The sequence below is a fragment of the Schistocerca piceifrons genome, chromosome 3 (genome assembly GCF_021461385.2).
Source record: "Schistocerca piceifrons isolate TAMUIC-IGC-003096 chromosome 3, iqSchPice1.1, whole genome shotgun sequence".
NCBI lineage: Eukaryota > Metazoa > Arthropoda > Insecta > Orthoptera > Acrididae > Schistocerca > Schistocerca piceifrons.
Window position 1 is genome coordinate 583257170 of NC_060140.1, and position 26016 is coordinate 583283185.

At 42.7% G+C, this 26016-nt stretch overlaps 1 protein-coding gene across 4 annotated transcripts in view; it reads right to left on the reverse strand.

The window, feature by feature from the left end:
• Positions 1-15863, reverse strand: part of LOC124789933 (7-methylguanosine phosphate-specific 5'-nucleotidase) — an 84339-nt gene extending 68476 nt beyond the window's left edge. The window contains exons 1-2 of one of the 4 annotated variants that reach the window (XM_047257459.1): positions 15703-15863; positions 15508-15569 (exon numbers count right to left, since the gene is read on the reverse strand). In XM_047257459.1, coding sequence (XP_047113415.1) covers positions 15508-15549 — 42 coding nt within the window. In that variant the 5' untranslated portion in view covers positions 15550-15569; positions 15703-15863. Of the gene's footprint in view, positions 1-13051; positions 13193-15507; positions 15570-15697 lie in introns of those variants that run through there. The other 3 variants (XM_047257458.1, XM_047257461.1, XM_047257460.1) reach the window with 3 other exon arrangements.
• Positions 15864-26016: the final 10153 nt, after the last annotated feature.

The following is a 26016-nucleotide window of genomic DNA, read 5'->3' on the forward strand; positions in this document are numbered from 1 at the left end:
GTTTATCAACTGTCATTTTTTATTTGTAGTTCACTGTTGCTATTGCAGTTCACATAATGTCATTTTGTCATTTGGATACAGTGAATGGAGTGTTAAGTGGAGAAATCAGACATGTCTGACATATCCTTCTGTTTGAGTTCAATAGAGGAGTGACAGCAATGGAGGCAACCAGAAGAATTTGGCTTGTGTATGGGGATAATGCCATTAGATAGAGCACGGCAAAAAATTGTTTTCTCGTTTTGAGGAGGATCTTTTTGACATTTAATTAATGACATTCAAAATGACCTATGAAAACAGTTTAAATGCTAAATCCACAATGATCTGCATTAGTGAACTAGAGAACTGGCAAATGTGATGAACTGAGATCACTCCACCTCGGAAATTTGCTTGCAATGGGGAAGATTAAAAAATTGGTTGTAAGGGTGTTGCATGCTCTAAGCCAAAATCACAGAAAACAGTGGGTGGCAAGTGTGCATCTCTGCTTGCTCGGGCTCATGAGCAACACCGACCATTCCTATTGTGTATCACTACTGGTGACAAGAAATGGTGTTTTTATGCTAACATAAGGAAGAGAGAGGAATGGTTGAGCCTAAACAAAGCAGCAATTCCCCATACAAAGACCTGTGAGCTTCCACAAAAGATAATGTTTGATATCTGGTGAAACAGTGACAGTGTGGTATACTACGTATTGCTTGGCTGAGGTGTGACCACCGCTGCTGACATTTACTGTCAACAACTGAGATTTCTTGCAGACACAATCTTAGAACCACAACCAGTACGACTGTATGAAGTGATCTTACTCCACTATAATGCCTGTCTGCTAGACAAAAAATCGCTATGCAGGAGTTGGGATAGGAAGTCATTCCACACCACCTTATTCAGCTGATCTTGCACCCTCAGATTTTCACCTTTTCCACTCTCTATTGAATAACCTTCAAGAAACTTTCTTTACGGATGAAAATGCACATGGCTCGACAAGTTCTCTGCCTCAAAACCACACGATTTCTACAGTTGTGGAACCGAGAAGTTATCCCAGCAATGGCAGGCTGCTGCAAATTGTGGAGGATTATTGATGACTCAAGTCTCCTGTTATGCATATCTGTTGTGTTTATTAAACTTATTGAGAAATGCTGTGAGCTTAAGCACCAATGTGATACTTTATATGCAATATTGTTACTGGTCAATAAACAGCTGATCACATATCTTACAGAAACCTTTTCAGGTGATCTGAATTCTTGCACTCACTTTCCAGTACATTAAAAGGTCTTAATAGTTTTTTTTTTTTTTTAATACTGATAGTAAAAATTAGTGCTAGCAAACCGTGACATACACAAACACAATTTCAGTCTTAAAACTAATTTTCATGCTGGCTTGGCTTCCTTGTCTAGGACTCAGAATGTGGAGTTATGTACTCTGGCACAAAGAAAGTCAACAAGCTACCATCTAACATAAAGCAAGATTATAAATCTCAAAAACATCGAAAGAAAATTAAAAATATTCTTCATGAGCCACTCTTTCCACAAATCAACTGTGTATCCAGTTTAAATGGTTTGTAAGTTCTGTTACATGACAAACAGCAGTGTCCATTGTAAAGATGCATAACAAGTAGTAATCTATTGCAAATATTTTCTTTGAAAAATATTAGTATCATCACGTGAACATTAAACCACCAATAGAAGATCAACATCTGCTTTCTTCCAAATAGCTGGCTACTTTAAAATTAGCTGGCGTATGCTTGAATAGGACTAAGCAGTGTAATGATGTACTGTATATAGTACACAGACTGTTTCTATGATTTGTTTGTCTGTTGTTAACGTATTTCTTGACTCATTTCACATCCCTGAAGTTTCTTTTTCTTAATGGTATCTATGGAACATGGTAAAATGAAAGAAAGAAAGGTGCCAGTTTGGCTACAAACTGGCGAAGAAAATGAGTATTTTGTCATAACAGTAACTGTATTTATTGAGCGTACATTTTGTACACATTTCTGCAAAATAATAATAATAATAATATCATGTATGAAAAAGTTCCCGGAACTGCACAAGCTTACAAAAGACATTTATAAAAAATCAAAATATTCGACTTTTAGAAAGAACTGTCAAACCAGAGTTGAGATGAAATGTACATAGAAACCAACGTAAATTTGAAATTCTCTAAATTGTCAACATTATTTAAACTGAACTTTGAAAAGACATTCACAAAAGTAGCCATATCAGTACCAATGTCTCGCAAAAACAAATAGATTCAGCAGGTATTAAGAAGTCCTCCCAAACCCTAAACTGATATCAGTGAGTATTGTGCAGCTGTGATAACAATGATTACCAAAGTACAAAGGACAATTAAACCATGCAGAAAGTCATATATATGTTCAGTAAATGTGAGAAAAAAAAATCAGTGCCATATCTCAATGAGGAACTTGAAACTTTCAGCACAAGGCAGCAGCATGTAGAAGAACTAAATTTACAGGAATAGTTGACCATGCACTGGATATATATCTACCCAGCAGATCAGTTTATAATGGGAGGAACTTCCATGGTACACAATCACTGTCAATAAACTGAGCTTACTGCATAATAGCGGTAACACAAAAGTGCAGGGCTGTAGATAGAGAGATGCTGAATGAAAAACATTTGAATGTGAAGAGAACAATGCATGATGACTTCAATGACTACCGCACCAGAATATTGTCAAGTGGTCTTTCACAAAACCCAAAGAAATTCTGGTCATATATAAAGGCTGTTAGGGGCTCTAAAGTTAGTGTCCACTCCCTAGATGGTTGGTTGGTTGATTGGGGTTGAAGGGACCAAACAGCTAGGTCATCAGTCCCTTGTTTCAAATGTGGTCCATTCAGATAGTGTGACATCTCAGAAAAGTCAGAACGATAAAAGGGAAAAGGCTAAAAAATGTAAAAGTGCAGTCAATGGTAAAAACAAAATGAGGTAAGTCAGCAAGAGAGCGACCCGAACACTATGCTAGAGGCAGGAAATATATCACCTCTGAAGCAGTAGAGGCAAGACCACTTGCGACTTAAAAGTGTTCAACCGCTAGAATGTAGAAGTGTGTATGGGAAAAGGAGACTAACCAATCCTAAAAAGTGATAAAAACTGAGTGAAAGGGGATGAAAAGAGGATCTTGGCCAGGGAAGGGAGTAGGGAATCTCCAAACACAGCATACAGTGGGAGATACCCCAACGCTCAATGCCCCGCCCCAACACCAGAGTGAGATTAAAAACCTTAAAACTGAGAATCCACTTTCCCGGAGGAAACTGAGAACCAGTCCGACTATCCGGGAATCGTCAGCCAACATTAAAGGTAAAGTGCGAGGGAGGCTGTAGTCAGTACGGAGAGCCAAAAGAAGGGGGCATTCCACCAAAATGTGGGCTACTGATTGGAAGGCTCCACAACCAAAAAGTGGGGGTGGCTCATTACACAAAAGAAAACCATGCGTCAGCCTGGTATGGCTGATGCAGAGACGACACAGTGTGGTCGAGTCCTTTCGGGAGAGGCGAAAGGAAGAACGCCACGGGCCTGGTGTCACCTTAACCGCACGAAGTTTATTAGACAGGGAGGTAGCCTCCCAAGAGTTGGCCCATGATTGTGCAAAGTGGGATTTGATGTGAAGCCATAAATCCGCTGCAGGAGGGGTTACAGAGAATGGAGGGTAAGTGACTGCTCCCTCAGTCAAACGATCAGCAAGCTCATTACCTGGGATACCCACATGGCCAGGGACCCAAAGGAAGTCAACAGAACAAGCAGCACGGTGAAGATCAGCGAGATGGTCATGGATGGCAGAGACCAAGGGATGGCGCAAAAAACACCAGTCAATAGCCAGAAGGCCACTCATTGAGGCCATACATAACAAAACGCGGTTGTGATGGGACTGTTTAATAAAGGAAAGGGCCTGGGAAATTGCCTTCAATTCCACAGTAAACACCCCACATGTAGATGGCAGCAGATGATTTTCCATGCCAACAGAGGACGTGAAGGCATATCCCATATGATCAGCACACTTAGAGCCATTGGTGTAAAAAACAACAGCATCCCGAAACTCCCATAAAATTCACCGGAAAAAGGAACGGAACACCATCAGGGGGGGATGGAATCTTTCGGTCCTCAGCAGAGATCCATCCAAATTCGGCGCCGAGGAATTAACCGATGAGGAGGGGGGGGGGCATGGAAGACAGGACAAAGAAGGAAGCTGAAAATCATGGCGAAGAGATGCAAGGTGGAGCCCAACCGTTAAACCCAACCAAGGGTGACGTCCATGGTCTGGGAACGGGATAGAATAGGAAGGATAAGTGGGAGAGGAACGAACAGCAACTGCATAAGACACCAGAAGCTGGGACCGCCGAACAGAAAAGGAGGGGGGAGGGAGGGGGATCCCAGCTACAACCAGGAGACTATCAACAGGGCTAGTAGGGAAGGCACCGGTGGCCAGACAGATCCACGATGGTGGACTGGATCCAGCATGTGCAGTGTGGAAGGAGCAGCCGAACCATAAACTTGACAATCATAGTCCAAGCGAGACAGAACTAAAGCATGATAAAGGCGGAGAAGGATGGAGCGGTCCACACCCCAAGAGGTGTGGGCAAGGAAGCGAAGAACATTAAGTTTACGGAAACATCCTGCCTTCAGAAGTCTGATATGGGGCAGCCAAGTGAGCTTGTTGTCGAAAAGAAGACCCAGGAAACGAAACTGTGGGACCACAGGCAATCGTTGTGCATCGAGATAGAGCTCTGGATCGGGGTGGATCATAGTACATCGACAGAAGTGGACCACCCGCGATTTTAAAGGAGAGAATTGAAACCCGTGTGAGAGGGTCCATGCAGAGGCACGCCGTATAGCTCCCTGGAGTTGCCGCTCTGCAGAGGCCATTGAAGAGGAACTAACCCAAATGCAGAAATCATCCACATACAGAGCAAGGGTGACCAAAGACCCGACAGAGGCCACAAGTCCATTGATAGCAATGAGGAAAAGAAGTACACTCAATACAGAACCCTGTGGAATGCCAGTCTCCTGGGTCCATGGAGAACTAAAAACAGTACCAACCCAAACCCTGAACGATCGATGGAACAGGAAATGGCAGATAAAAATGGGGAGTGGGCCCCGAAGACCCCACTAATGAAGTGTAAGTAAGATGTGATGGCGCCAAGCCGTGTCATAGGCCATGTGACGGTCGAAAAATACTCCAACCAAATGGCGGCGCTGGGAATAAACCTGCCGAACTGTGGATTCCAAGCAAAGTAAATGATCGATCGGAGACTGTCTCTCTCAGAAGCCACACTGGTAAGGGGACAATAGATCCCGAGATTCGGCTACCATCTGTTCTAGTAACTTCCAAACAACATTTGTCAGACTAATTGGCCAATAGCTTTCAACAAATAGGAGGTTCTTACTAGGCTTAAGGGCAGGAACCACGATGCTATCCCTCCACGGAAAGGGAAGTCACCCTGGAGCCAAATACGGTTAAACACCCAGAGAAGATGTTGCCATTGTGGAGCACTGAGATGTTGAAGCAATGGGTTATGAATAGAGTCTGGGCCAGGGGCCGTATCATGAGAAGAAGAAAGTGCAGAAAGAAATTCCCATTCAGTAAAAGGTTCGTTGTAAGATTCTGGCTGACAAGGGGTAAAACTTAAGGCAGAGGCTTCGGCCCGCTGTTTCCGATTAAGGAAAGCAGCCGGATAGGAGGCTGATGCTGATGCCGTTGCAAAATGGGTCGCAAGATGTTCCGCAAGAATCTGTGGGTCCGTACAAAGGCCATCTGGGAGGTGAGGGCCTGGAAGGGTGGACTGCTGATGGAAACCTTGGAGAGAGCGAAGTGTACACCATACCCGTGACATAGGGACAGCAGAACCAAGGGAAGAAACAAAGCGTTCCCAACAAATCCATTTGCTCTGTTTGACTAAATAATGGGCTTTAGCGTGAAGGCATTTAAAGGTAATAATGTTGGCAACAGATGGGTGCCTCTTAAAGTGTTGCAAAGCTCAACAGCGATCACGGATGGCAATGGCAATGGCCGTACTCCACCACGGGACTTGCCGGCGGCAAAATAGTCCAGATGAGCACTGTACAGCAAGGCTAGCAGTGCGAACAGTCGTGTGTCAGACACGTCACGTAGGACGTCATCAATACAACCCGACAAAGAGGGAGAAAACACGACCAGTGCAGTGTATACAGGTCAATTGGCGCGTTGGAAAGACCAACGAGGTAATCTGTCCATCGGGGAGCGGGAAGGGAGCTAGAGAATCAACGGGAAATGGTCACTATCACAAAGGTCGTCGTGTGGTGACCAGTTTAATGAAGGAAGGAGGGAGGGAGGGAGAAGAAAGGGAAAGATCAATGGCAGAACAGGTACCATGACCGACACTGAAATGGGTAGGGGAGCCATCATTAAGAAGGCACAAATTGTGGTCTGCAATAAACTGGTCTGTGAGAAGACCTCGTCTAGATGGAAATGCACTGCCCCACAAGGGAAGATGAGCATTAAAATCCCCGAGAAGGAGGAACGGAGGAGGAAGTTGCTGAAGAAGGGCAGTTAAGGCAGCAGGTGTAAGAGTCCTGTCAGGAGGGAGACAAAGATTGCAAACCATGACCTCAGCATCCAGGTGGACCCTAACAGCAACCGCTTCCAATGTAGTTTGAAGAAGAATCCATGTGCTAGCAACGTCTGTATGGACCAATGTACAAACGCCAGCAGAAGCCCACAGGGGGCCGACCCGATTTCGACAGAAAACACGGAACGTACAGAGGGTCGGTAAGTGATCATCAGTAAAATGAGATTCCCGTAGAGCCACACAAGCTGCAGAGTAAGACTAAATAAGGAATTTCAACTCCAGAAGGTGACGGTAATATCCATTACAATTCCATTGGATAACCACAGAACGATGATGCAAATGGGGGTTGAACAGGCTAAAGCCAGTCATGCCACCGGGTCACCATCCATCACCGACAAGGAGGGGGCGACATCCATGAACAACAGGTCAGAATCTGATTGTGAAACCAGGGATGGGACCTCTGGTGACACCAGAGGCTCCTTGTGCCGTTACGTTTCTTCTTCTTTTCTGTTTGAGATCGAGGAGGGCTACATGGCATAAAGGAGCCAGCTGCAGCAAAATCGGGAACAGAAAGAGATCGGGCGACCTGGCATGTGGCATAAATGAGCCAGCTGTAGCAAGATCGAAAACAGAAAGAGATCGGGCGACCTGGCATGTGGCATAAATGAGCCAGCTGTAGCAAGATCGGGAACAGAAAGAGATCGGGCGACCTGGGGGCCAACAGACTGTGGTTCTCACAGTTGTCGTGTGGCAACAGACCGTTGGCCTGGAAGGTGCCGGGAAGGGGTATCCCGGAAGGGACGCCCTTAACCGGCAGACGCCGAAGAAGTGGGACACTTTTCCAGCTGGGGAGGGGGAGCAGCGCCTGGAGGAGAAGGTGTGGGAGCCACAGGTGAGGGAGGGAGGAGAGAGGTCTGGGACTGGAGTAAGGAAGGGGGAGGATGGGGGTGAAGATGTAACTAAAGAATAACTAGACGTCATGGACACAGGGTGAAAACGTGCATACTTCTTACGAGCCTCAGTGTAGGTTAAACGATCAAGGAACTTATACTACTGTATCTTCTTTTCCCCTTCTTATATACTGGGCAATCCGGTGAACGTGGAGAATGATTGCCATGACAATTCACAAACACAGGAGGGGGAACACAGGAACTCCCCTAATGGAGTGGACGTCCACAGTCACCACAGAGAGGGGCCTGCGAACAGCAGGAAAACGTGTCCAAAACGCAAGCACTTAAAACTCCTCATAGGAAGTGGGATGTACGGCTTCACATCACATCGATAAACCATAATCTTTACTTTCTCAGGTAGGGTGTCCCCTTCAAAGGCCAGGATAAAGGCACCAGTATCAATGCGATTGTCCTTCGGACCCTTCTGAACACGCCTAACAAAGTGAACACCCCGCCACCCGAGATTGTCCTGAAGTTCGTCATCAGTTTGAAGGATGAGGTCCCTGTGAAAAATCACACCTTGAACCATATTTAGAGACTGGTGGGGGGTAATGGACACAACAGTTGTGCCAAGATGGTTACAGGCGCGAAGGGCCGCAGACTTGGCAGCTGAAGCAGTTTTGTTCAACAATGAACCCGACCGCATCTTGCTCAGGGAGTCCACTTCGCCAAACTTGTCTTCAATGTGTTCCACAAAGAATAAAGGTTCGATATTGGTGAAAGTATCCCCATCAGTCCTGGTGCAAACCAGATAGCAGGGGAAAGGTTTCGCCCCTAGCCGACGGGCCTGACCCTCCTCCCAGGGGGTAGCCATGGAAGGGAAGGCCGAAGGGGCAGGAGAAGCAGCACTAAAAGTATCAGTTCCACTCAGAGAGACGCCCGCAGAAGAATGGCCAGGGTTCTGGACCCGTATGCGTTTCATTTGCATAGTGTCCGCCCTAATACCACCCACTCCAATCGGGGGCTCTCCTCACGGGCGCCACCCAGCCACAGCAAGGGCGGTCTGACACGGTGGCCATTGCTGGGAGTTCCGACCAGGATGACAAGCAACCACCCCTGGGTTACATGAGGAGGTCACAGCTCAGGTATCAGAAGTGTGATCCCTGTGTGTTCAGGGGCCTCAACCAAAAGGGTACATAGCGACCCCACCACACGGGCTGGCTACCGTGCTGGCTATGCACCCTAGCTTCAGACAACGACGTGAAAGAAAAGGTGGAATGAACTAGGAGGGTACATGTCGGAGGCACTAGGTAAGGTGCTCTTCCCAAAATAGCTCACACTATGGAAGAGAAATTTAGTAATGGTGGTCGAACCCCAGAGGGGGACCAGGAAATGCCAAAAGGATGAGGTGATTACGCAACAAAACTAAATTGCAAAACCAACATAACCAGGAGGATAGTGGGGCCAACATAAGTAAGGACACCAAGAGAGGGAGAGGAGAGGGCGAAGGGGAAGGAGCAAGGAGAGGAAAGGAGGGGAAGGGCAAGGAAACACAGTCCTGGAAAGAAGGAAGGCTACAATAGCTCTGGGCTCCACGTTCGCCACGCACGTACTCACGAAAGAACCGTGAGCCCCCTGGGGGGTCCACTCCCTAGAGAATCAAACAGAAACTGAAACTATGAGTAGCAAAGCAAAAGCTGAAATGCTTAATTCTGTTTCTAAATGTCCCTTTAGAAAGGGAAACCCACTAGAATTGCACCAATTTCATTCTCATACCACTGAAAAGATGAATAAAATTAGTATTTAATGCCAGTGTTGTCAAGAAACAGCTGAAAGCATCATAACTGAACAGAGCTCCAAAGACCGACTAAATTCCTGTCAGATTCTATAGTGAATTTGCAACCAAGTTAGTCCCTCTTCTAACTATAATCTATTGTACATCCTTCAAACAAAAACTGTGCCCAGTTCTTCAAAAAAAAGCACAGGTCACACATGCCTACAAAAAGGGTAATAGAAGTGACTCACAAAACTACCATCCAATATCGTTGACATTGATCTGTTGTAGAATCTTAGGACATATTCTGAGCTCAAACACAATGAGGTATCTTGAACAGAATGACCTCCTCAATGCCAACCAGCACAGATTTCAAGAACATAATCGCATGAAATTCAACTCACGCTTTCCTAACTTGACATCTGAAAGCCATGGATCAAGGTAATCAGTAGATGCAGTACTCCTCATTCTCCAAAAATCATGTAATTCAGTACCACACCTACACTTATTATCAAAAGTACAATTGTATGGGGTATCTGGCAACATCTGTGAATTGATCTGAGGACTTTTCCATAGGGAGGACTCAGCATGACATCTTGGATGGAAAGTCATTGTCAGATGTAGAAGTAACTTCAGGTGTGCCCCTGGGAAGTGTGTTGGGACACTTGCTGTTCATGATGTATAATAATGACCTTGCAGACAATGTTAATAGTAAACTTGGGCTTTTTGCAGATGGTGCCGTTATGTATAATGAAATACTACCCGAAAGAAGCTGCACATACATTCAGTCAGATCTTGATAAGATTTCAAAGTGGTGCAGAGGCTGGCAACTTGTTCTAAATGTTCAGAAATGTAAAATTGTGCACTTCACAGAACGGAAAAATGTAGTATCCTATGACTACAGTATCAATGGCTCACTATTACAATTGGCCAACTCTTACAAATACCTGGGTATAATAATTTGTAGGGATATGAAATGGAATGATCACACAGGTTCAGTCATGGGTAAGGCAGGTGGTAGGCTTTGGTTTTTGGTAGAATACTAGGAAAGTGTAATTAATCTACAAAGGAGACTACTTACAAATCTCACTCTCGACCGGTTCTAGTACACTGCTCAAATGCGTGGGACCCATACCAGATAGGAGTAACAGGGGATATTCAACTCATAAAGAGAAGGGCATCATGTCACAGAGATATTGCAGAGACTGAACTGGAACTCTCTTGAAGATAGATGTAAACTATCCCGAGAAAGTCTGTTAGCAAAGTTTCTAGAACCAGCTTTAAATGATTACTCTAGGAATATGCTATAACCCTCTACACATTGCTCAGTAGGGATTGTGAAGATAAGATTAGAATAATTAATGCAAGCACAGAGGCATTCAAACAATCACTCTTCCTGGACTCAATATGTGAACAGAACAGGAAGACACCCTAATAACTGACACAGTGGGACAAACCCTCTGCCATGCACCTCACAGTGGTTTGTGGAGTGTATATGTAGATGTAGAAGTGCCTCAGTTCCATGATAGAGTCATGAAGAACCACAGTCTTGAATTTCTATAGTAAGTACAAAAATATTTATAGGAATGTGCTGATTGCTGCAAAGAAGTAAATGACAAAATAATATACAATGCAGAGAATAAAGGCAAAGCAGTCCAAGATGTCATAAGAAAGGAAGATGGAGATACAAACAAAGGCATAACAACGTACTGATAGCAGAGGGGGACAAAGTAATAAATGATCCACACTACCTGGCAAACTACATGTATGAAAATTCTTCAAGTATTACAGAGATGTTACAGCAAAAACTCACAAAAGCAATTATGAGACCTGTAAATAATGTTTTTGCTACCAACGACAATGCATGAAATCAGTAAAACTGTACAAAAACTGAAAAAATGGAAAGTCAGCAGTCTTACATGAAGTATTAATGTGTGTGCTGAAATAATGAATAAAGAGCATACAAGCTCCCTTAAAAAGCATAATGAAGGATTCCTTCGCATCTGAGAATTTTCCACAGTACAGTATTTAAATTTTAAAACATGCGAGAGTTGTACCGCTGCTAAAGATAGGTAACGGGATTACAGAAGCGTCCGATTCCGCCCGTCTGCTTTGACCCATGCGTCACCAATATGGCAAAAACAACCAGTCTCAACATCTGCAATATGGCGCCTACAACATCATTACATAAACACGTCAACAAACACAAAAATACATATAAAAACAACAAACACATCTCCCTCAAAAAATATAATCAAACTAACGGGATCAGCGTGGTGAAATTGGGTTTTTTTGGGTGGGGACAAACTTAATATAAACACACAAACACACACACCACAACCTGAAGCCACACAAAATGATGACATAGAAACAACACAAAATTCCCACATTCCGCTACACTCACAATATCCACAGGAATCGGTCATTTCCCTTCACCTACAAAGCTCAACCGCAATTATCGATAGCACGAAATAAAAACCAACAACACCCAAAAATTATAATTATACCACAACTATCAATCCCTCAAAACCAACACCAATAACAAAAATTGGAATCTAACACATTCCTTGACCTATATAGGTCAACTAAAACTGACGATACCAAAACACACAGAGCTATGTTGACACATTGGAATAGGACACTTCCCTTGACCTAGACAGGTCAATTTCAAGTGACAGTACCAAAACACACCTATGACAACATACATTAGAATCTGACACTTTCCTTGACCTAAATAGGTCAACAACAGCTCATGATACCAAAATGTATCTACAACTAAAACATTGGAATCGGATACTTCCCTTAAGTTACATAAATCAACCAGAAGTGATAATACCAAAACATAACACCTACACCAGCGATAAATAACACCATACCAAAAACACATGAAAAACCCCACAAGACATCACAACTCGTGAACAACAGACCCAAAAAAACGACTACTTACCGCGCAAAAATTTCAGCACTACACGTCAGCCACCACAATCAAATACAAACACAGCCTCAAACACAGTGCCCCCCCCCCCCTCCCCCACAAAAACCCGCTCCCAACTCACCCACCACCTACCAACCCCAACCGCCTCTCCCAACCCTCCCCCCCCCCCCCCGGCAAAAAAAAAAAAAGATACAGAAACTCAAGCACATACTACAATCAAAAAAAGACCCTCCGCAACATAATCACATCTCATCTAGATGAGATTGCAGGTCAGAAGAGTGCCTCTTCCCCCTTCCTGTGACTGATTTAACTACCCCGCAAAATCCCTCTATTGTATTAGTACACGCCCCAGTCTCTAAATTCTCGATTGACCCTCTATAAGACAAAAGAGCTTCTGACACTATTGTACTCCCCTCCTCTATATACTCTTCAATCAACCCCACTAATTCCCTCTTCGTACTCCCCTCCAAAACCTTGAAAACACAATCTGCATACCCACCTCCACGAAATAATGCCCCCCCCCCACACCTATAAACCAGCTGGAGACTAATAATCTCTCTCACGACCAACCTAGACTTCTTGAAGCAGGTACTCCATCTAATGGAGCACCAAAGGTTATCACTTCGGCACCGGAACTCTGGCCAACAGCATATTCTCTTTACAGACACTGCACTTGACTATTTTGACCAGCAGTCCAAACATCTGCCAAAATTTTATGAGGGACATCATGTCCTCCCCCATCACAGCACACAACCACGAACTGTTAAATTTCACTGTCATATCCATACCTAACAAAAGAAGCCAGAAAATAAATTAAAGACCTTACCGCACAACGAACAGCAAACCAATAACATCAATAGATACCGTAATCATAATAAAAAAATTAGGTAACTCACTGAAACTAGATTCTGTTCTTCAACCACAGTCAATACAAATTAATTCATACTGCGACCAACGACACTCAAATGAACCCAATACACCTCATAACACGTGGATCATACAGACAGCACCAGAGGACACCATCAACCGCACCAAGACGACACCTACAAACACAACAAACTCAAACCAAACTCTGCACTGTAACACAACAAGATGACATCTACAAAAACAACCAACTCAAACTAAACTCCATGCTGTCATGACGTCACACAGCACAACACCCTTACATCACAGGTCAAAGCCAGTTGGGATCGGACATCTCTGCTGACCCCAGGAAACATAGAAAATTTAGTGGCCCTTTTTCCTAATGTCACAATTCTTTAAAACAACAAAATCAGTTTTGAAAGGCAGATTAATGAGTTACTAGAATAAATACAACATTTTAAGTGAATCACAATTTGGTTTTCAATGTGGTAGCAGCAAGGTATTAGCCATCGTAGAATTCACAAAAGTGGTACTTTATGTTCTTCACAAATACAAATGTGTTACAGGAATAGTTTCAGATCTTTCTAACGTTTATTAAATTATCAATTTAGCAGCTCCTCAGGATAGCATTTTAGGACAAATACTGTTCATGGTGTACACCGCCTCACTAGTGTTAGTCATGAAGGATGACAGTAATATCACAGTCACTGAGAAAACAAGTGAATGCGTTGCAGAGAAAATAAATCAAACCCTCCGGGAAGGTTACAATTGGTCAATAAAGAGTAAAATGACTCTGAAGAAAAAGAAAAAAAGCCCTGATTTCGGTTTGAGGGAAAATAGAGAGGGCAGCACTATATGCAGTGCAACAAATGCAAACTTTATAGGAATGGATAATGATTCTCAGTTGAAGATCCTTGCAAACAGAATGTCATCGGCATGTTACACCCTTCAGGTCCTGTCATCAGTATCAGCCAGTTTTAGTTACATACTAGTCATATGTATACACAATTCTTAACTATGGAATTCTTTTCTGGGGATCAAATGCACAAAATGTGAACACAGTTTTCAAGATGCAGAAGAGGGCCATAAGAATAAATAACCAAAAATAGGGGTTGAGATCATTGTAACTGGGGAATTAACCTGCACCATGTGAATACATTTACCAAACAGTTTTACACACAAAAAATAACATTGTTAATTATTGCTAAAACAGTAATGTCCACGATCATGGAACAAGATCTAGACTGAACTTATATTCATCAAGAAAGAATAAATACAAAACTCAAAACATAATTCTCTACCAAGGAATAAAACTGTAAGTTAGCAAATAAGATTAAAGAAATGACTAAAACAAACTTATTTAAAAAGACAGTTAAAAATACACATTAACCCAAAAAAAGTTATACACTGACAGATTATTTATACAACACAGAATTGGGATCTAGAAAAAATTTAACCCAATAATAATAATAATGTAACATCTACCATCCTACATAAAACTAAATTACATTAGTTCCTTTTTTTTCATTTTCTGGAAAAATGTACCACCGAAGCAATGTTTAATACTAACATCTTATCCTCTTCATGAGCTCAGTACATCACTTGTTACAGAGGAATACAGACTCAGTTTTTCAGCCAGCAAATAGGAAGCTGCAGTGCGCAAGATGGTCCTGTTATCAGTTGATAGTGTGTGTGTAGTGTTACGAAACAATGTGTTTATAATGTGTGCAATGACTGGTCAGGAGAAATGAATGAACAGTGTTGCTTTACCCATTTATCATTATCAAATAACTTATTTGTAAAACAGTATTGTACACTAGGGTTAAACTGAATGAGGTTGCACCACTTTACAGAGTGGACTTACACCGGGCGAGTGGAGTCTCTAATCTCCAAGCAGCCAGCCTAATTTGTGTGTTCGATGGTTTTCTTAAATTATTTCAAGTAAATGCTAGGACGTTTTCTGCTATAAGCCATTGCCAACTACGTTACTGATCTTTGTCATTCTAGACATGTAAGTCTGTATATGTGAGTTACTTTGTTTTTGTTATTCTTAAATTGTAATACTCTGACACGCCTAATATCCTTGTAAAAGAGATATAAAGATAAACAAAACTACTATAATTACTACTACATATATTTCGACGAGTGGAATATGTCCGCCTTGGGCCAAAGCAGAACTTTGGTATCAGCTGATTCAATGATTGTTCACATGTGTCACAAACCAAACAAGAAGTCATTCTTCGTGTTCCGACAGTAAATGAAAACTAGTCGACGTCAGCATATATGAATGTCTGATCCTCAGTCAATTCTATTTTTGTATGTGCAGCTACAATCATATACTGATGAAACCGAAACAATATGCTACAAAAACACTGAGGGAAAAAAAAAACTTTGTCATGGAAAATTAATCCGTAATATTTAAAATTGTTAACCAAGTAGCTGGTCTATTTGAAAGATGAATGTAACTGCCTTAATTAGAGAATCTTACGTCTTCGATCCTTATCTTCTTCCCAGCCTTTATGTCTTTCATTTTACACCAAAACGGCAATTCTGCAAAATACGGTTCATGACGACAATTACTCGAACATTTTTACTGCCACTGAGTTATTATACTCATGCTTTTCACAGCCGGAAAAGTAATGAACAGTCCATAAAAAAAAGTTAAGTAGCATACACACTTTACCAACAGTCTTGATTCACGGCTTAAGACATCAGTTGGACAATGATTATAATTACGTTAATCCCACAGAAAATAAACAATAAATAAACGACTCATAGACGCCAATCTATTTGCTGCCTTTGTCACTTTCAAGTCGCCAGCGACATTCTGCACGTTGCCAAAAACAGCTGTGCCGCTACTCCAAAGATAGCAAAAGTGATCGCCAGTCAGTACAATTATAGGAATAGTCACGGCTGGTTTTAAGTTACGGAATGAATTTATATAATGAATATAATGACCAGAAATATTTTATAACGCTCAGCTGTGAAGTAATCCAGCATTCGATCCTCTTCGTCAAAGGATCTTTGTAGTCCGAAAGTAGAAGGTGTTTTATTTATTTATCCATCCATGGACACGATATATTATTTGCAGGTAGCCCAAATTTACATAAAAATCTTATTAAATTCACTTCCAGGGCAAAGAACATGTAAAAACATACAAACATGCAAAAATTAGACACACAGCGCCCGGTCGTTGGACGAAAGCGCAGGTCACACCAATCTACAGGAAGGGCAGCAGAAATGGTTAACAAAACTACCGTCTATTGTCCTTGATATCCGTTTGTGTAGAATCTTAGAACATATTTAGATCTTAAATGTAGTAATATGTTGCGAGCAGAGTGATCTCCTCCATGTCAACAAGCATCGATTCCGAAAACATCGAATATTTGGAACCCAACTCATGTCTTTCTCATGTGGCATTCTGAAAGCCATGGATCAAAGCAGTTAGTTAGATATAGTGTTTCTTAATTTCCGAAAGGCATTTGACTCAGTACTACACAAATGCTTATTAATGAATGGAGTATCAAGTGAAATGTCTAACTGGGATGAGGATTTATTGGTTGGATGGACACAGCATATTATTTGTAAGTACAAAAAATAGATCAAATGTCTCTAAGCACTATGGGACTTAACATCTGAGGTCATCAGTCTCTGAGACTTAAACTACTTAAACCTACTAACCTAGGGACATCACAAACATCCATGCCCGAGGCAGGATTCGAACCTGCGACCGTAGCATCAGCACGGTTCCTGACTGAAGCATCTAGAACCGTGATCGACTGAAGCAGAAGTATTTTGAGGAGTGCCCCAGGGAAGTGTGTTGGGACCTTTGTTGTTCATGTTGTATATTAACTGTGTGGCGGCATACAGAACCCCAATTTAGTCTTCTTTTAGTAGATATGTTTCGATGGTTTAGACAGGCACCAAGATGCATTACTGTTGCGTCATCGCACCCCTCGTAACAGCTGTGACTGATCTATGAAATGAACAACTACACTGAGATGCACTGTATACTGCATGTGTCTGGTAGTGTAAGTAAATGTAGCGTAATCACTACAGAACATTTTGAAGACCAGAACCTATATTTTACAAAAACACTTCGGATGAATGGTTATCTAGCTGTTAAGATTAATTCAGTGTTACAATATTTTCCTTTTGCTATCAGGCTCGCAACACCAATGGGGACCCAAGTGACTCTTGGGTTCTAATCGCTCATGGTGCACAGTTGGCAAGTATCATACTGTGATTGTAGAATAAATTTTGTGTCATATAATAACTAGAGAACGCTGCCCCAGCACCAGCACAGCCAATCTAGCTCTTGCTTTCCACTTAGTTATTCACTTTTGTGGCTCTAACAGGCTAACTGCATGCAGTTCTATATCACATATAGTCTAGAACGCGCACTGTTTTCTTTGGACATCATGTGGTAAAACTACCTTGTGATGGAACAAGAAATGCACTTTCTTTAAATGTTGTTGGAAATCCTACCATAACATTTCCCAACAAATGTACATGGCAACAGTTATGAAACATTTCTATAATTTGGCAGGATTGCCAACAACATCAAAGATGTGGAACTTCTGATTTCATCACAAGGTGTTTTTTACAAAAACTACAGAAAATATTTTGCATTCAAGAGTAAACACAAAATAAAATATATCTGTTTGAATATAGTTGTCCTGGAAGATTTGTAAAAGTACGGAAATGAAATGACATAGGTCATGTTCTTCTTTTATTCATGTGTAGAATAGCCAACTTATGAGGGAACTCTCATATTTCCTGATGTGTCAGTATTTCTTGGTTAGAGAGGTGGCGTTAAGAGGTTCACCTTCGAGAACTGAAGACCCAAATGATGGTAATTTCCTTAGAATTTAAGAGATCTCGAGCCACTATGATCCAGTTCATGAAAAACCCATTAGGAACGTCAGGGATGGACAAGAAGCTGGAAACATTTATGGAAAGTCTCCCAGAAATTGAGAACAGGAATCACTGTCACTTAACAGACAATTTGAAAGGACTGTGAACAAAACTGATCTGATGCTTGAATCGTAAAAGGAAACAAAATGCTTCTGTATATTCAACAGAAAGTTGTCTTCTTCGTGAAGTGTTCAGATCCAAACAACAAAATTTGTCCATTCCTAGGAGGAAACTCAAACGAAACTTGGAACAAAAAGACAGGTAAAGTCACTGGCGCATATAAAGTCCTGCCTTGGCCCTGAGCTAAAGTCCAAATCCAGCGTGGGATACAAAAATTTGACTAAGTTCAGAGGTCACCATTGACAACATCTCCAACTCCAAAAGTGTCATGCTAAGCAGGACATCCTCAGAAGCGCGACGTCTAAGACAGATGGCGAAGTCGATGAGCAGTGGACAGGGCAGTAGCTGTGGTGCTGACTTCAGAGATGAATATCAGTCTCCAGCAGGTAGATGAACTGCCACTTGTGGACAGAATACAGTCTTAAATCCTGGCTGCATGGATGACCACAACTTTCCTATTCACGGGTTCCCTTGTTGGTGGATGCATGACATAGCCCAATCGGTGCACCTTGCCTGTGTCGACTGCTGGCTTGGTGTGGCCACTAGGACTGCCCTTAGCTACTGATAGTGCAGAGTGTTTAAATGCTGTGATTCACAGATGCTCAGTTGTTGGCACATTGCAGACAGCATGCCATAGCATCTCTCCTACCCTCCCCCCCCTCCCCCAACCCTCAGGATGAAGGTGTCGAGAAAGAGGCAGGCAACATAGTCCTCGAAAATGCCCTAAGGGTGAAAAAGGCCAGCTGCAGATCAGTATCCATCTGCATGGCTGATTGGTGCTCTGGGACCTGTTGTCATGCCTCCTCCCAGGATGAGTCTGGTTCGCCAGCCACAGGAGGTGAACGAGGTCCTGGAACATGTACTAGAGGTAGATTGTAACTTAATGGTGTGGCACCTCTTCTCTGATGAAACTGGTTAATGTGCGACCCATGCATGGATGCATTGGCACACTCACTCTCGACCATGGTGCGGCCCAGAAGGCGCTGAACAGTGGCAGAGATTCACCTTGGTCTAAACCTTGTGTACATGTTGGACCAGACAGGATTGGGGTAGCGTAATGGTGGCGCCAAGACTAGAAATGGGTGGTTTTTCGAAGTGTGGAATGTATGACTGACAACTAGGACTGAAGATGGCAACTGTGTATGCATTACATGGCAGACAAACCTTCATGAAGTCAGCCCCAGTAGGAAGATAAGAATAAGGGCAAGATGTCTGTAAGGGAATGATGTTGACAGAATTTGGCCATATGGGTTTAAAATGTCATAAAGAAACTCTCGGTGAGGCCATTAGATGCTGGATGGAAACGAGCTGTGTGTATCAAGGAAATTCCACCAATTGCGCAAAATTCTTTGAATTCTACAAACATAAATTGCGGCTGTTGTCGATCACAATGTTTTGGAGAGTCCTTCCAACAGCAAAGTCGCTCCAATGCTTCTATAGTGGGATGGTGGTGGTAGATGACACACAGGAAACAAAAGGAAAGCTAGGGATGGTGTCAATCACTATCAATGAGGAGGGCCCCAGGAAAGGCCTGGCTAGGTTGAGGTGTTGGGGGGTTGGGTTGTTTTTGGAAGGAGACCAGACAGCGAGGTCATTGGTCTCATCGGATTAGGGAAGGATGGGGAAGGAAGTTGGCCGTGCCCTTTCAAAGGAACCATCCCGGCATTTTCCTGGAGCGATTTAGGGAAATCACGGAAAACCAAAATCAGGATGGCCGGACGCGGGATTGAACCGTCGTCCTCCCGAATGCAAGTCCAGTGTCCAACCACTGCGCCACCTCGCTCGGTAGTTGAGGTGTATCCTGGACCTTAGGGTGGAGGTGGTAGGCCAAGGAAAGTACCTGCACACCATGATAGCCAGCTGGCTTTGACAGGTCGTGCATACTGAGACCATGGTAGAGATGGGCTGCATCCTTCCTTCTCCAATATGTAATATGATGTTAGGACATGTGTTTGGTGAGGACAACCCTCCAATAGCCCTGCTATAGGAGGTCAAGGGTTCTGTGTTGGAGAGAGCCATGGATGACAACCTGCATGAGGCCACTGTCCCACTGGAGCAGCAAGACCCATTAGAGAGCAGAGAGCTCATGGTCAGGAGTCTGCAGTTGCCTCTGATATGCCAGCCACCCGTAAGGAATGCAGATCAAGACTTTACTGAGAACTGTATACTGAGCCATGCCCTGCTTCATGAAGGTGGAACACAAGGATAAGGTAGTGACAGCCTCTTCTACCATTGTGTCTAGGTGAAAAGAGATGTGAGGAACAGTGCTGAATAGAGGGTCTGCACTCATGGGCAGAGGGGAAAAAATCTGCAATAGCATGTTGAGCTGACATTTGAATCATATAATGCAAGAATAGCTGGACAAGAATAGGAGCCATTGCTGTAGGTACCAAGCTGTTGCCATAGGTACTGCTGCAAAAACTCGAAATGGTAGGACAGTTCATAATTTGTAAGTAGAGTAAACTTGTGGCCATACATGTAGTCATGAAAATTCTTGATTCAAAAAGTTATGGTCTGGACTTCTTTCTCAATTTAGGTTTAGTTCTGGGCATAGGTGAGCATCTTGGATGTGAACACAATATGTCGTTCTATGCCACTGAAGATGTTGTTGTTGTTGTGGTCTTCAGTCCTGAGACTGGTTTGATGCAGCTCTCCATGCTACTCTATCCTGTGCAAGCTTTTTCATCTCCCAGTACCTACTGCAACCTACATCCTTCTGAATCTGCTTAGTGTATTCATCTCTTGGTCTCCCTCTACGATTTTTACCCTCCACGCTGCCCTCCAATACTAAATTGGTGATCCCTTGATGCCTCAGAACATGTCCTACCAACCGATCCCTTCTTCTGGTCAAGTTGTGCCACAAACTTCTCTTCTCCCCAATCCTATTCAATACTTCCTCATTAGTTATGTGATCTACCCATCTAATCTTCAGCATTCTTCTGTAGCACCACATTTCAAAAGCTTCTATTCTCTTCTTGTCCAAACTATTTATTGTCCATGTTTCACTTCCATACATGGCGACACTCCATACAAATACTTTCAGAAATGACTTCCTGACACTTAAATCAATACTGGATGTTAACAAATTTCTCTTCTTCAGAAACGCTTTCCTTGCCATTGCCAGCCTACATTTTATATCCTCTCTACTTCGACCATCATCAGTTATTTTGCTTCCCAAATAGCAAAACTCCTTTACTACTTTAAGTGCCTCATTTCCTAATCTAATTCCCTCAGCATCACCCGACTTAATTAGACTACATTCCATTATCCTTGTTTTGCTTTTGTTGATGTTCATCTTATATCCTCCTTTCAAGACACTGTCCATTCCATTCAACTGCTCTTCCAAGTCCTTTGCTGTCTCTGACAGAATTACAATGTCATCGGCGAACCTCAAAGTTTTTATTTCTTCTCCATGAATTTTAATACCTACTCCGAATTTTTCTTTTGTTTCCTTTACTGCTTGCTCAATATACAGATTGAACAACATCGGGGAGAGGCTACAACCCTGTCTTACTCCCTTCCCAACCACTGCTTCCCTTTCATGTCCCTCGACTCTTATAACTGCCATCTGGTTTCTGTACAAATTGTAAATAGCCTTTCGCTCCCTGTATTTTACCCCTGCCACCTTTAGAATTTGAAAGAGAGTATTCCAGTCAACATTGTCAAAAACTTTCTCTAAGTCTACAAATGCTAGAAACGTAGGTTTGCCTTTCCTTAATCTTTCTTCTAAGATAAGTCGTAAGGTCAGCATTGCCTCACGTGTTCCAGTGTTTCTACGGAATCCAAACTGATCTTCCCCGAGGTTGGCTTCTACTAGTTTTTCCATTCGTCTGTAAAGAATTCGTGTTAGTATTTTGCAGCTGTGACTTATTAAGCTGATAGTTCGGTAATTTTCACATCTGTCAACACCTGCTTTCTTTGGGATTGGAATTATTATATTCTTCTTGAAGTCTGAGGGTATTTCGCCTGTTTCATACATCTTGCTCACCAGATGGTAGAGTTTTGTCAGGACTGGCTCTCCCACGGCCGTCAGTAGCTCCAATGGAATATTGTCTACTCCGGGGGCCTTGTTTCGACTCAGGTCTTTCAGTGCTCTGTCAAACTCTTCACGCAGTATCATATCTCCCATTTCATCTTCATCTACATCCTCTTCCATTTCCATAATATTGTCCTCAAGTACATCGCCCTTGTATAGACCCTCTATATACTCCTTCCACCTTTCTGCTTTCCCTTCTTTGCTTAGAACTGGGTTTCCATCTGAGCTCTTGATATTCATACAAGTCGTTCTCTTATCTCCAAAGGTCTCTTTAATTTTCCTGTAGGCGGTATCTATCTTACCCTTCGTGAGATAAACCTCTACATCCTTACATTTGTCCTCTTGCCATCCCTGCTTAGCCATTTTGCACTTCCTGTCGATCTCATTTTTGAGACGTTTGTATTCCTTTTTGCCTGCTTCATTTACTGCATTTTTATATTTTCTCCTTTCATCAATTAAATTCAATATTTCTTCTGTTACCCAAGGATTTCTACTAGCCCTCGTCTTTTTACCTACTTGATCCTCTGCTGCCTTCACTACTTCATCCCTCAAAGCTACCCATTCTTCTTCTACTGTATTTATTTCCCCCATTCCTGTCAATTGCTCCCTTATGCTCTCCCTGAATCTCTGTACAACCTCTGGTTCTTTTAGTTTATCCAGGTCCCATCTCCTTAAATTCCCACCTTTTTGCAGTTTCTTCAGTTTTAATCTACAGGTCATAACCAATAGATTGTGGTCAGAGTCCACATCTGCCCCTGGAAATGTCTTACAATTTAAAACCTGGTTCCTAAATCTCTGTCTTACCATTATATAATCTATCTGATACCTTTTAGTATCTCCAGGGTTCTTCCATGTATACAACCTTCTTTCATGATTCTTAAACCAAGTGTTAGTTATGATTATGTTGTGCTCTGTGCAAAATTCGACCAGGCGGCTTCCTCTTTCATTTCTGTCCCCCAATCCATATTCACCTACTATGTTTCCTTCTCTCCCTTTTCCTACACTCGAATTCCAGTCACCCATGACTGAAGATATGAGACAATAATGCCATCAACCTTTAGTAAGCTGTATCTGCTGACAGGACCAACAGCTTGGAAGGATCACAGGTGACAAGACACACCAGCTGCAGGAAGGGCTGCCTCAAGGTCAGGATGCCTGCTGCACTGATCTGACAATTTCCATGGGACATTCTTTCTGAGAAGTCAGCGCAAGGGGTCTGCCACTGATGCTGCAAGGCAGGATAAAATGGCGATAGTAACTGATCTGCTCCTAAATTGATTTCAGTTGTGTGACACACTTAGGAACAGGAAATTCTGGACCGTTTCGTCGCAGGTAGGAGCAGGGAGGATGCTGGACAAAGTATTCAAACTTATCGAGGTTTCAGTGCAAGTTTACCTTTTAGAAAACAAGGTCCCTAAACTGGTCATCAGATCCATGACAGTTTTCCCTGCAAACCAATATGTCTTTGAGAGATTTGGCGAATGTGTTGTTCCAGACACCAGGCGCCACTGAAAGATAGGCGGCGCGCACGTCATGCTGAATGCAAAGCGGTTGTGACGAAAAAGTCAGAGGGAGGTATTAATCACCAATAATTCCCTAGATATGTCATCGTGTGGGAGTTGGAGATCTGCATTTTTAAACACCTTTCCCCTTGCGAGGCATGGCATTTCTTCCATCTTCGGTATGTAGTACGAGTCTACAACCACCTGGAAATTAATAGTAGCTTTAGAAGCGCCACAGATGCAGAGTGTTGCATTCAGATTTTGGACCAGGACAATAGGTGTTACACAAATTCTGTTCATAATAGGTGAAATGACACTGTCTGTGGCAGGCACTCAAGGTCCAGCCGAGCCTTAGGCTGGAGGAAAAGGAACAGTCTGGGCTTTGGAGAACTTAGAAATCACACGAGGCAGCATGGTAACATGGTCCTCAAAGTTGTTGACACTCTGATGGTGGACGAGAAGACAGTGGGGAATTCCTCAAGGAAACTACTAGCATGGGGCAGCTGTCTCCCTGTTCGAACTGCTGGTGTTGCATCATAAATTGTAAGCCCCAGAGCTTGAAAAAGGTGCAGCCAAAGCAGATTACATGCACGAGGGGTAGCAACCATGAGGATATAGTCTGTGATGGAGATAATACCCTTCCATGTACATGCGTGGAAGACCCCAGTGATGGGAATCTCATCACTGCTAAAACTCTTGAGAATCGTGGAGAAGCGATGGAAGGAAGGGCACGCCTATCCACTTTTATGTGTTGCAGTCGACATTGGTGACCGCCAAACTTGTGTTAAATTGCGAAGTGACCAGAACTGCATTTGTTCTGCATGTCCAGCACCGTCTGGATGGTGGAAGATGGAGTGAATATATGCAACACCCACCTCACTGAGATCGGCCTAGAATGGATCCTGTCCATTGTGATTGTCGTGTGTATAGTTCACCAACATAAATGTGGAAGAGCAACACATGGAGTTGGTAGCCCTGCACCAGGCGAGACGCGTGAGTTTTGTGCTGCCGTACAAATAAGTGATTTAGAGTGTAATAACACTCTGTTTAGTTCAGGAAACTAGTTTAATACGTGTATTAGTGTGTTTTGCAATCTTACTATTAAAGGTTTCACTTTTCTTTGCGTGTTATTCTAGAAAACGCGAAAGGAACATGAAGTAGGGTTACGATTGTATTCTTGCATACATTTTAGCGCAGTAAAACTTATAGAATCTCATTTAATTGTTCTGTTCCGTTCCAGCAAGTTAAGAAAAGCGTATCCCTTTGTTGCTTAACTCTTATTTTGCGAAACACAGCGTATATTTTAAATTCCGGTATCTGGAAACTTTGTACATATGGTGGTAGCTTTGTTACGTACAGTTGCGACTAGGCCTAATTTTTGTAAACGTGTTTTTCTTCTTCTTTTCGGTAATATAACTTATTGTCACTAAAGTAAGCTTGTTTACATACGATTGAGACTAGACCTAATCTTTCGTAAACGTGTTTTCTTGTTTTTCTGTAATTTAATTTGACTTAATCTCGCTAAAGTAAGATTTTTACCATGAGTGAAAAGTGCCTGACGTGCCGTAGAATTGTTAGCTCCGGGGTTTGGTGTGATGGGTGTAGCAGTTTTTTCCATTGGGGTGACTGTAGCGGCAGGGGAAATGGGGAAGTGGATCAGACTCATCAGTGGTTCTGTGGGATATGCAGTAGAGGTAGGAAAATAATGGAACCGGAGGGGAAAATTGCTGTCTTTCAGGCACAGTTAGAGCAGGCTAGGGAAGATCTGAAGAGGTTAAAGAGGGAGAAGGGTAAAGAAAGGTGGGAAGTGGCAACAGGCAACAGGAGTAACAGACTAGAACTTTGTCAGACAGCTTTGTGGTGAATGTGAAGAATAAGTTTGACCTGTTGCTTCAGTTAGAAGCTGATGAACCTCACACAGAGGTAGGTGTAGAGAGGGCACGAGAAACTTTCAGTTTGTACTATTCAGTTTGTACTATTCTTTGAGTCTCCTACTCCATGGCGCTGGTAGTCTTTGTCACTATAATATTAGGTTGTTGCATAAATTCGTAGCGTTTTTGTTTTGCATCTTGGTATTTCGGTTGCTGTCGGTTTATTTATCAATTTTCATTTTTTATTTGCAGTTCATTGTTGTTATTTGAGTTTTGGTCGCTGTGCTTGAGAATCAGGTCTTGAGACTACTATGCCTGTTACAGGAATAATACGTGCACCAGAATATCTTCAAAACAACAACGAAACTTTCTTAGATTGTAGAATGCTAAATACTGGTCTCATGAGATTAGGAATGCAAGAACAGATCAGTTGCGCTTAGTGAGCTCATTGTCTGCTTGCGTTACTTGGTACAGTGTACATAGGAACGCATACAACATAGAATAACCAACATACAAAAAGTAACAAAACAAGTAATAAAATCTCTGCACAT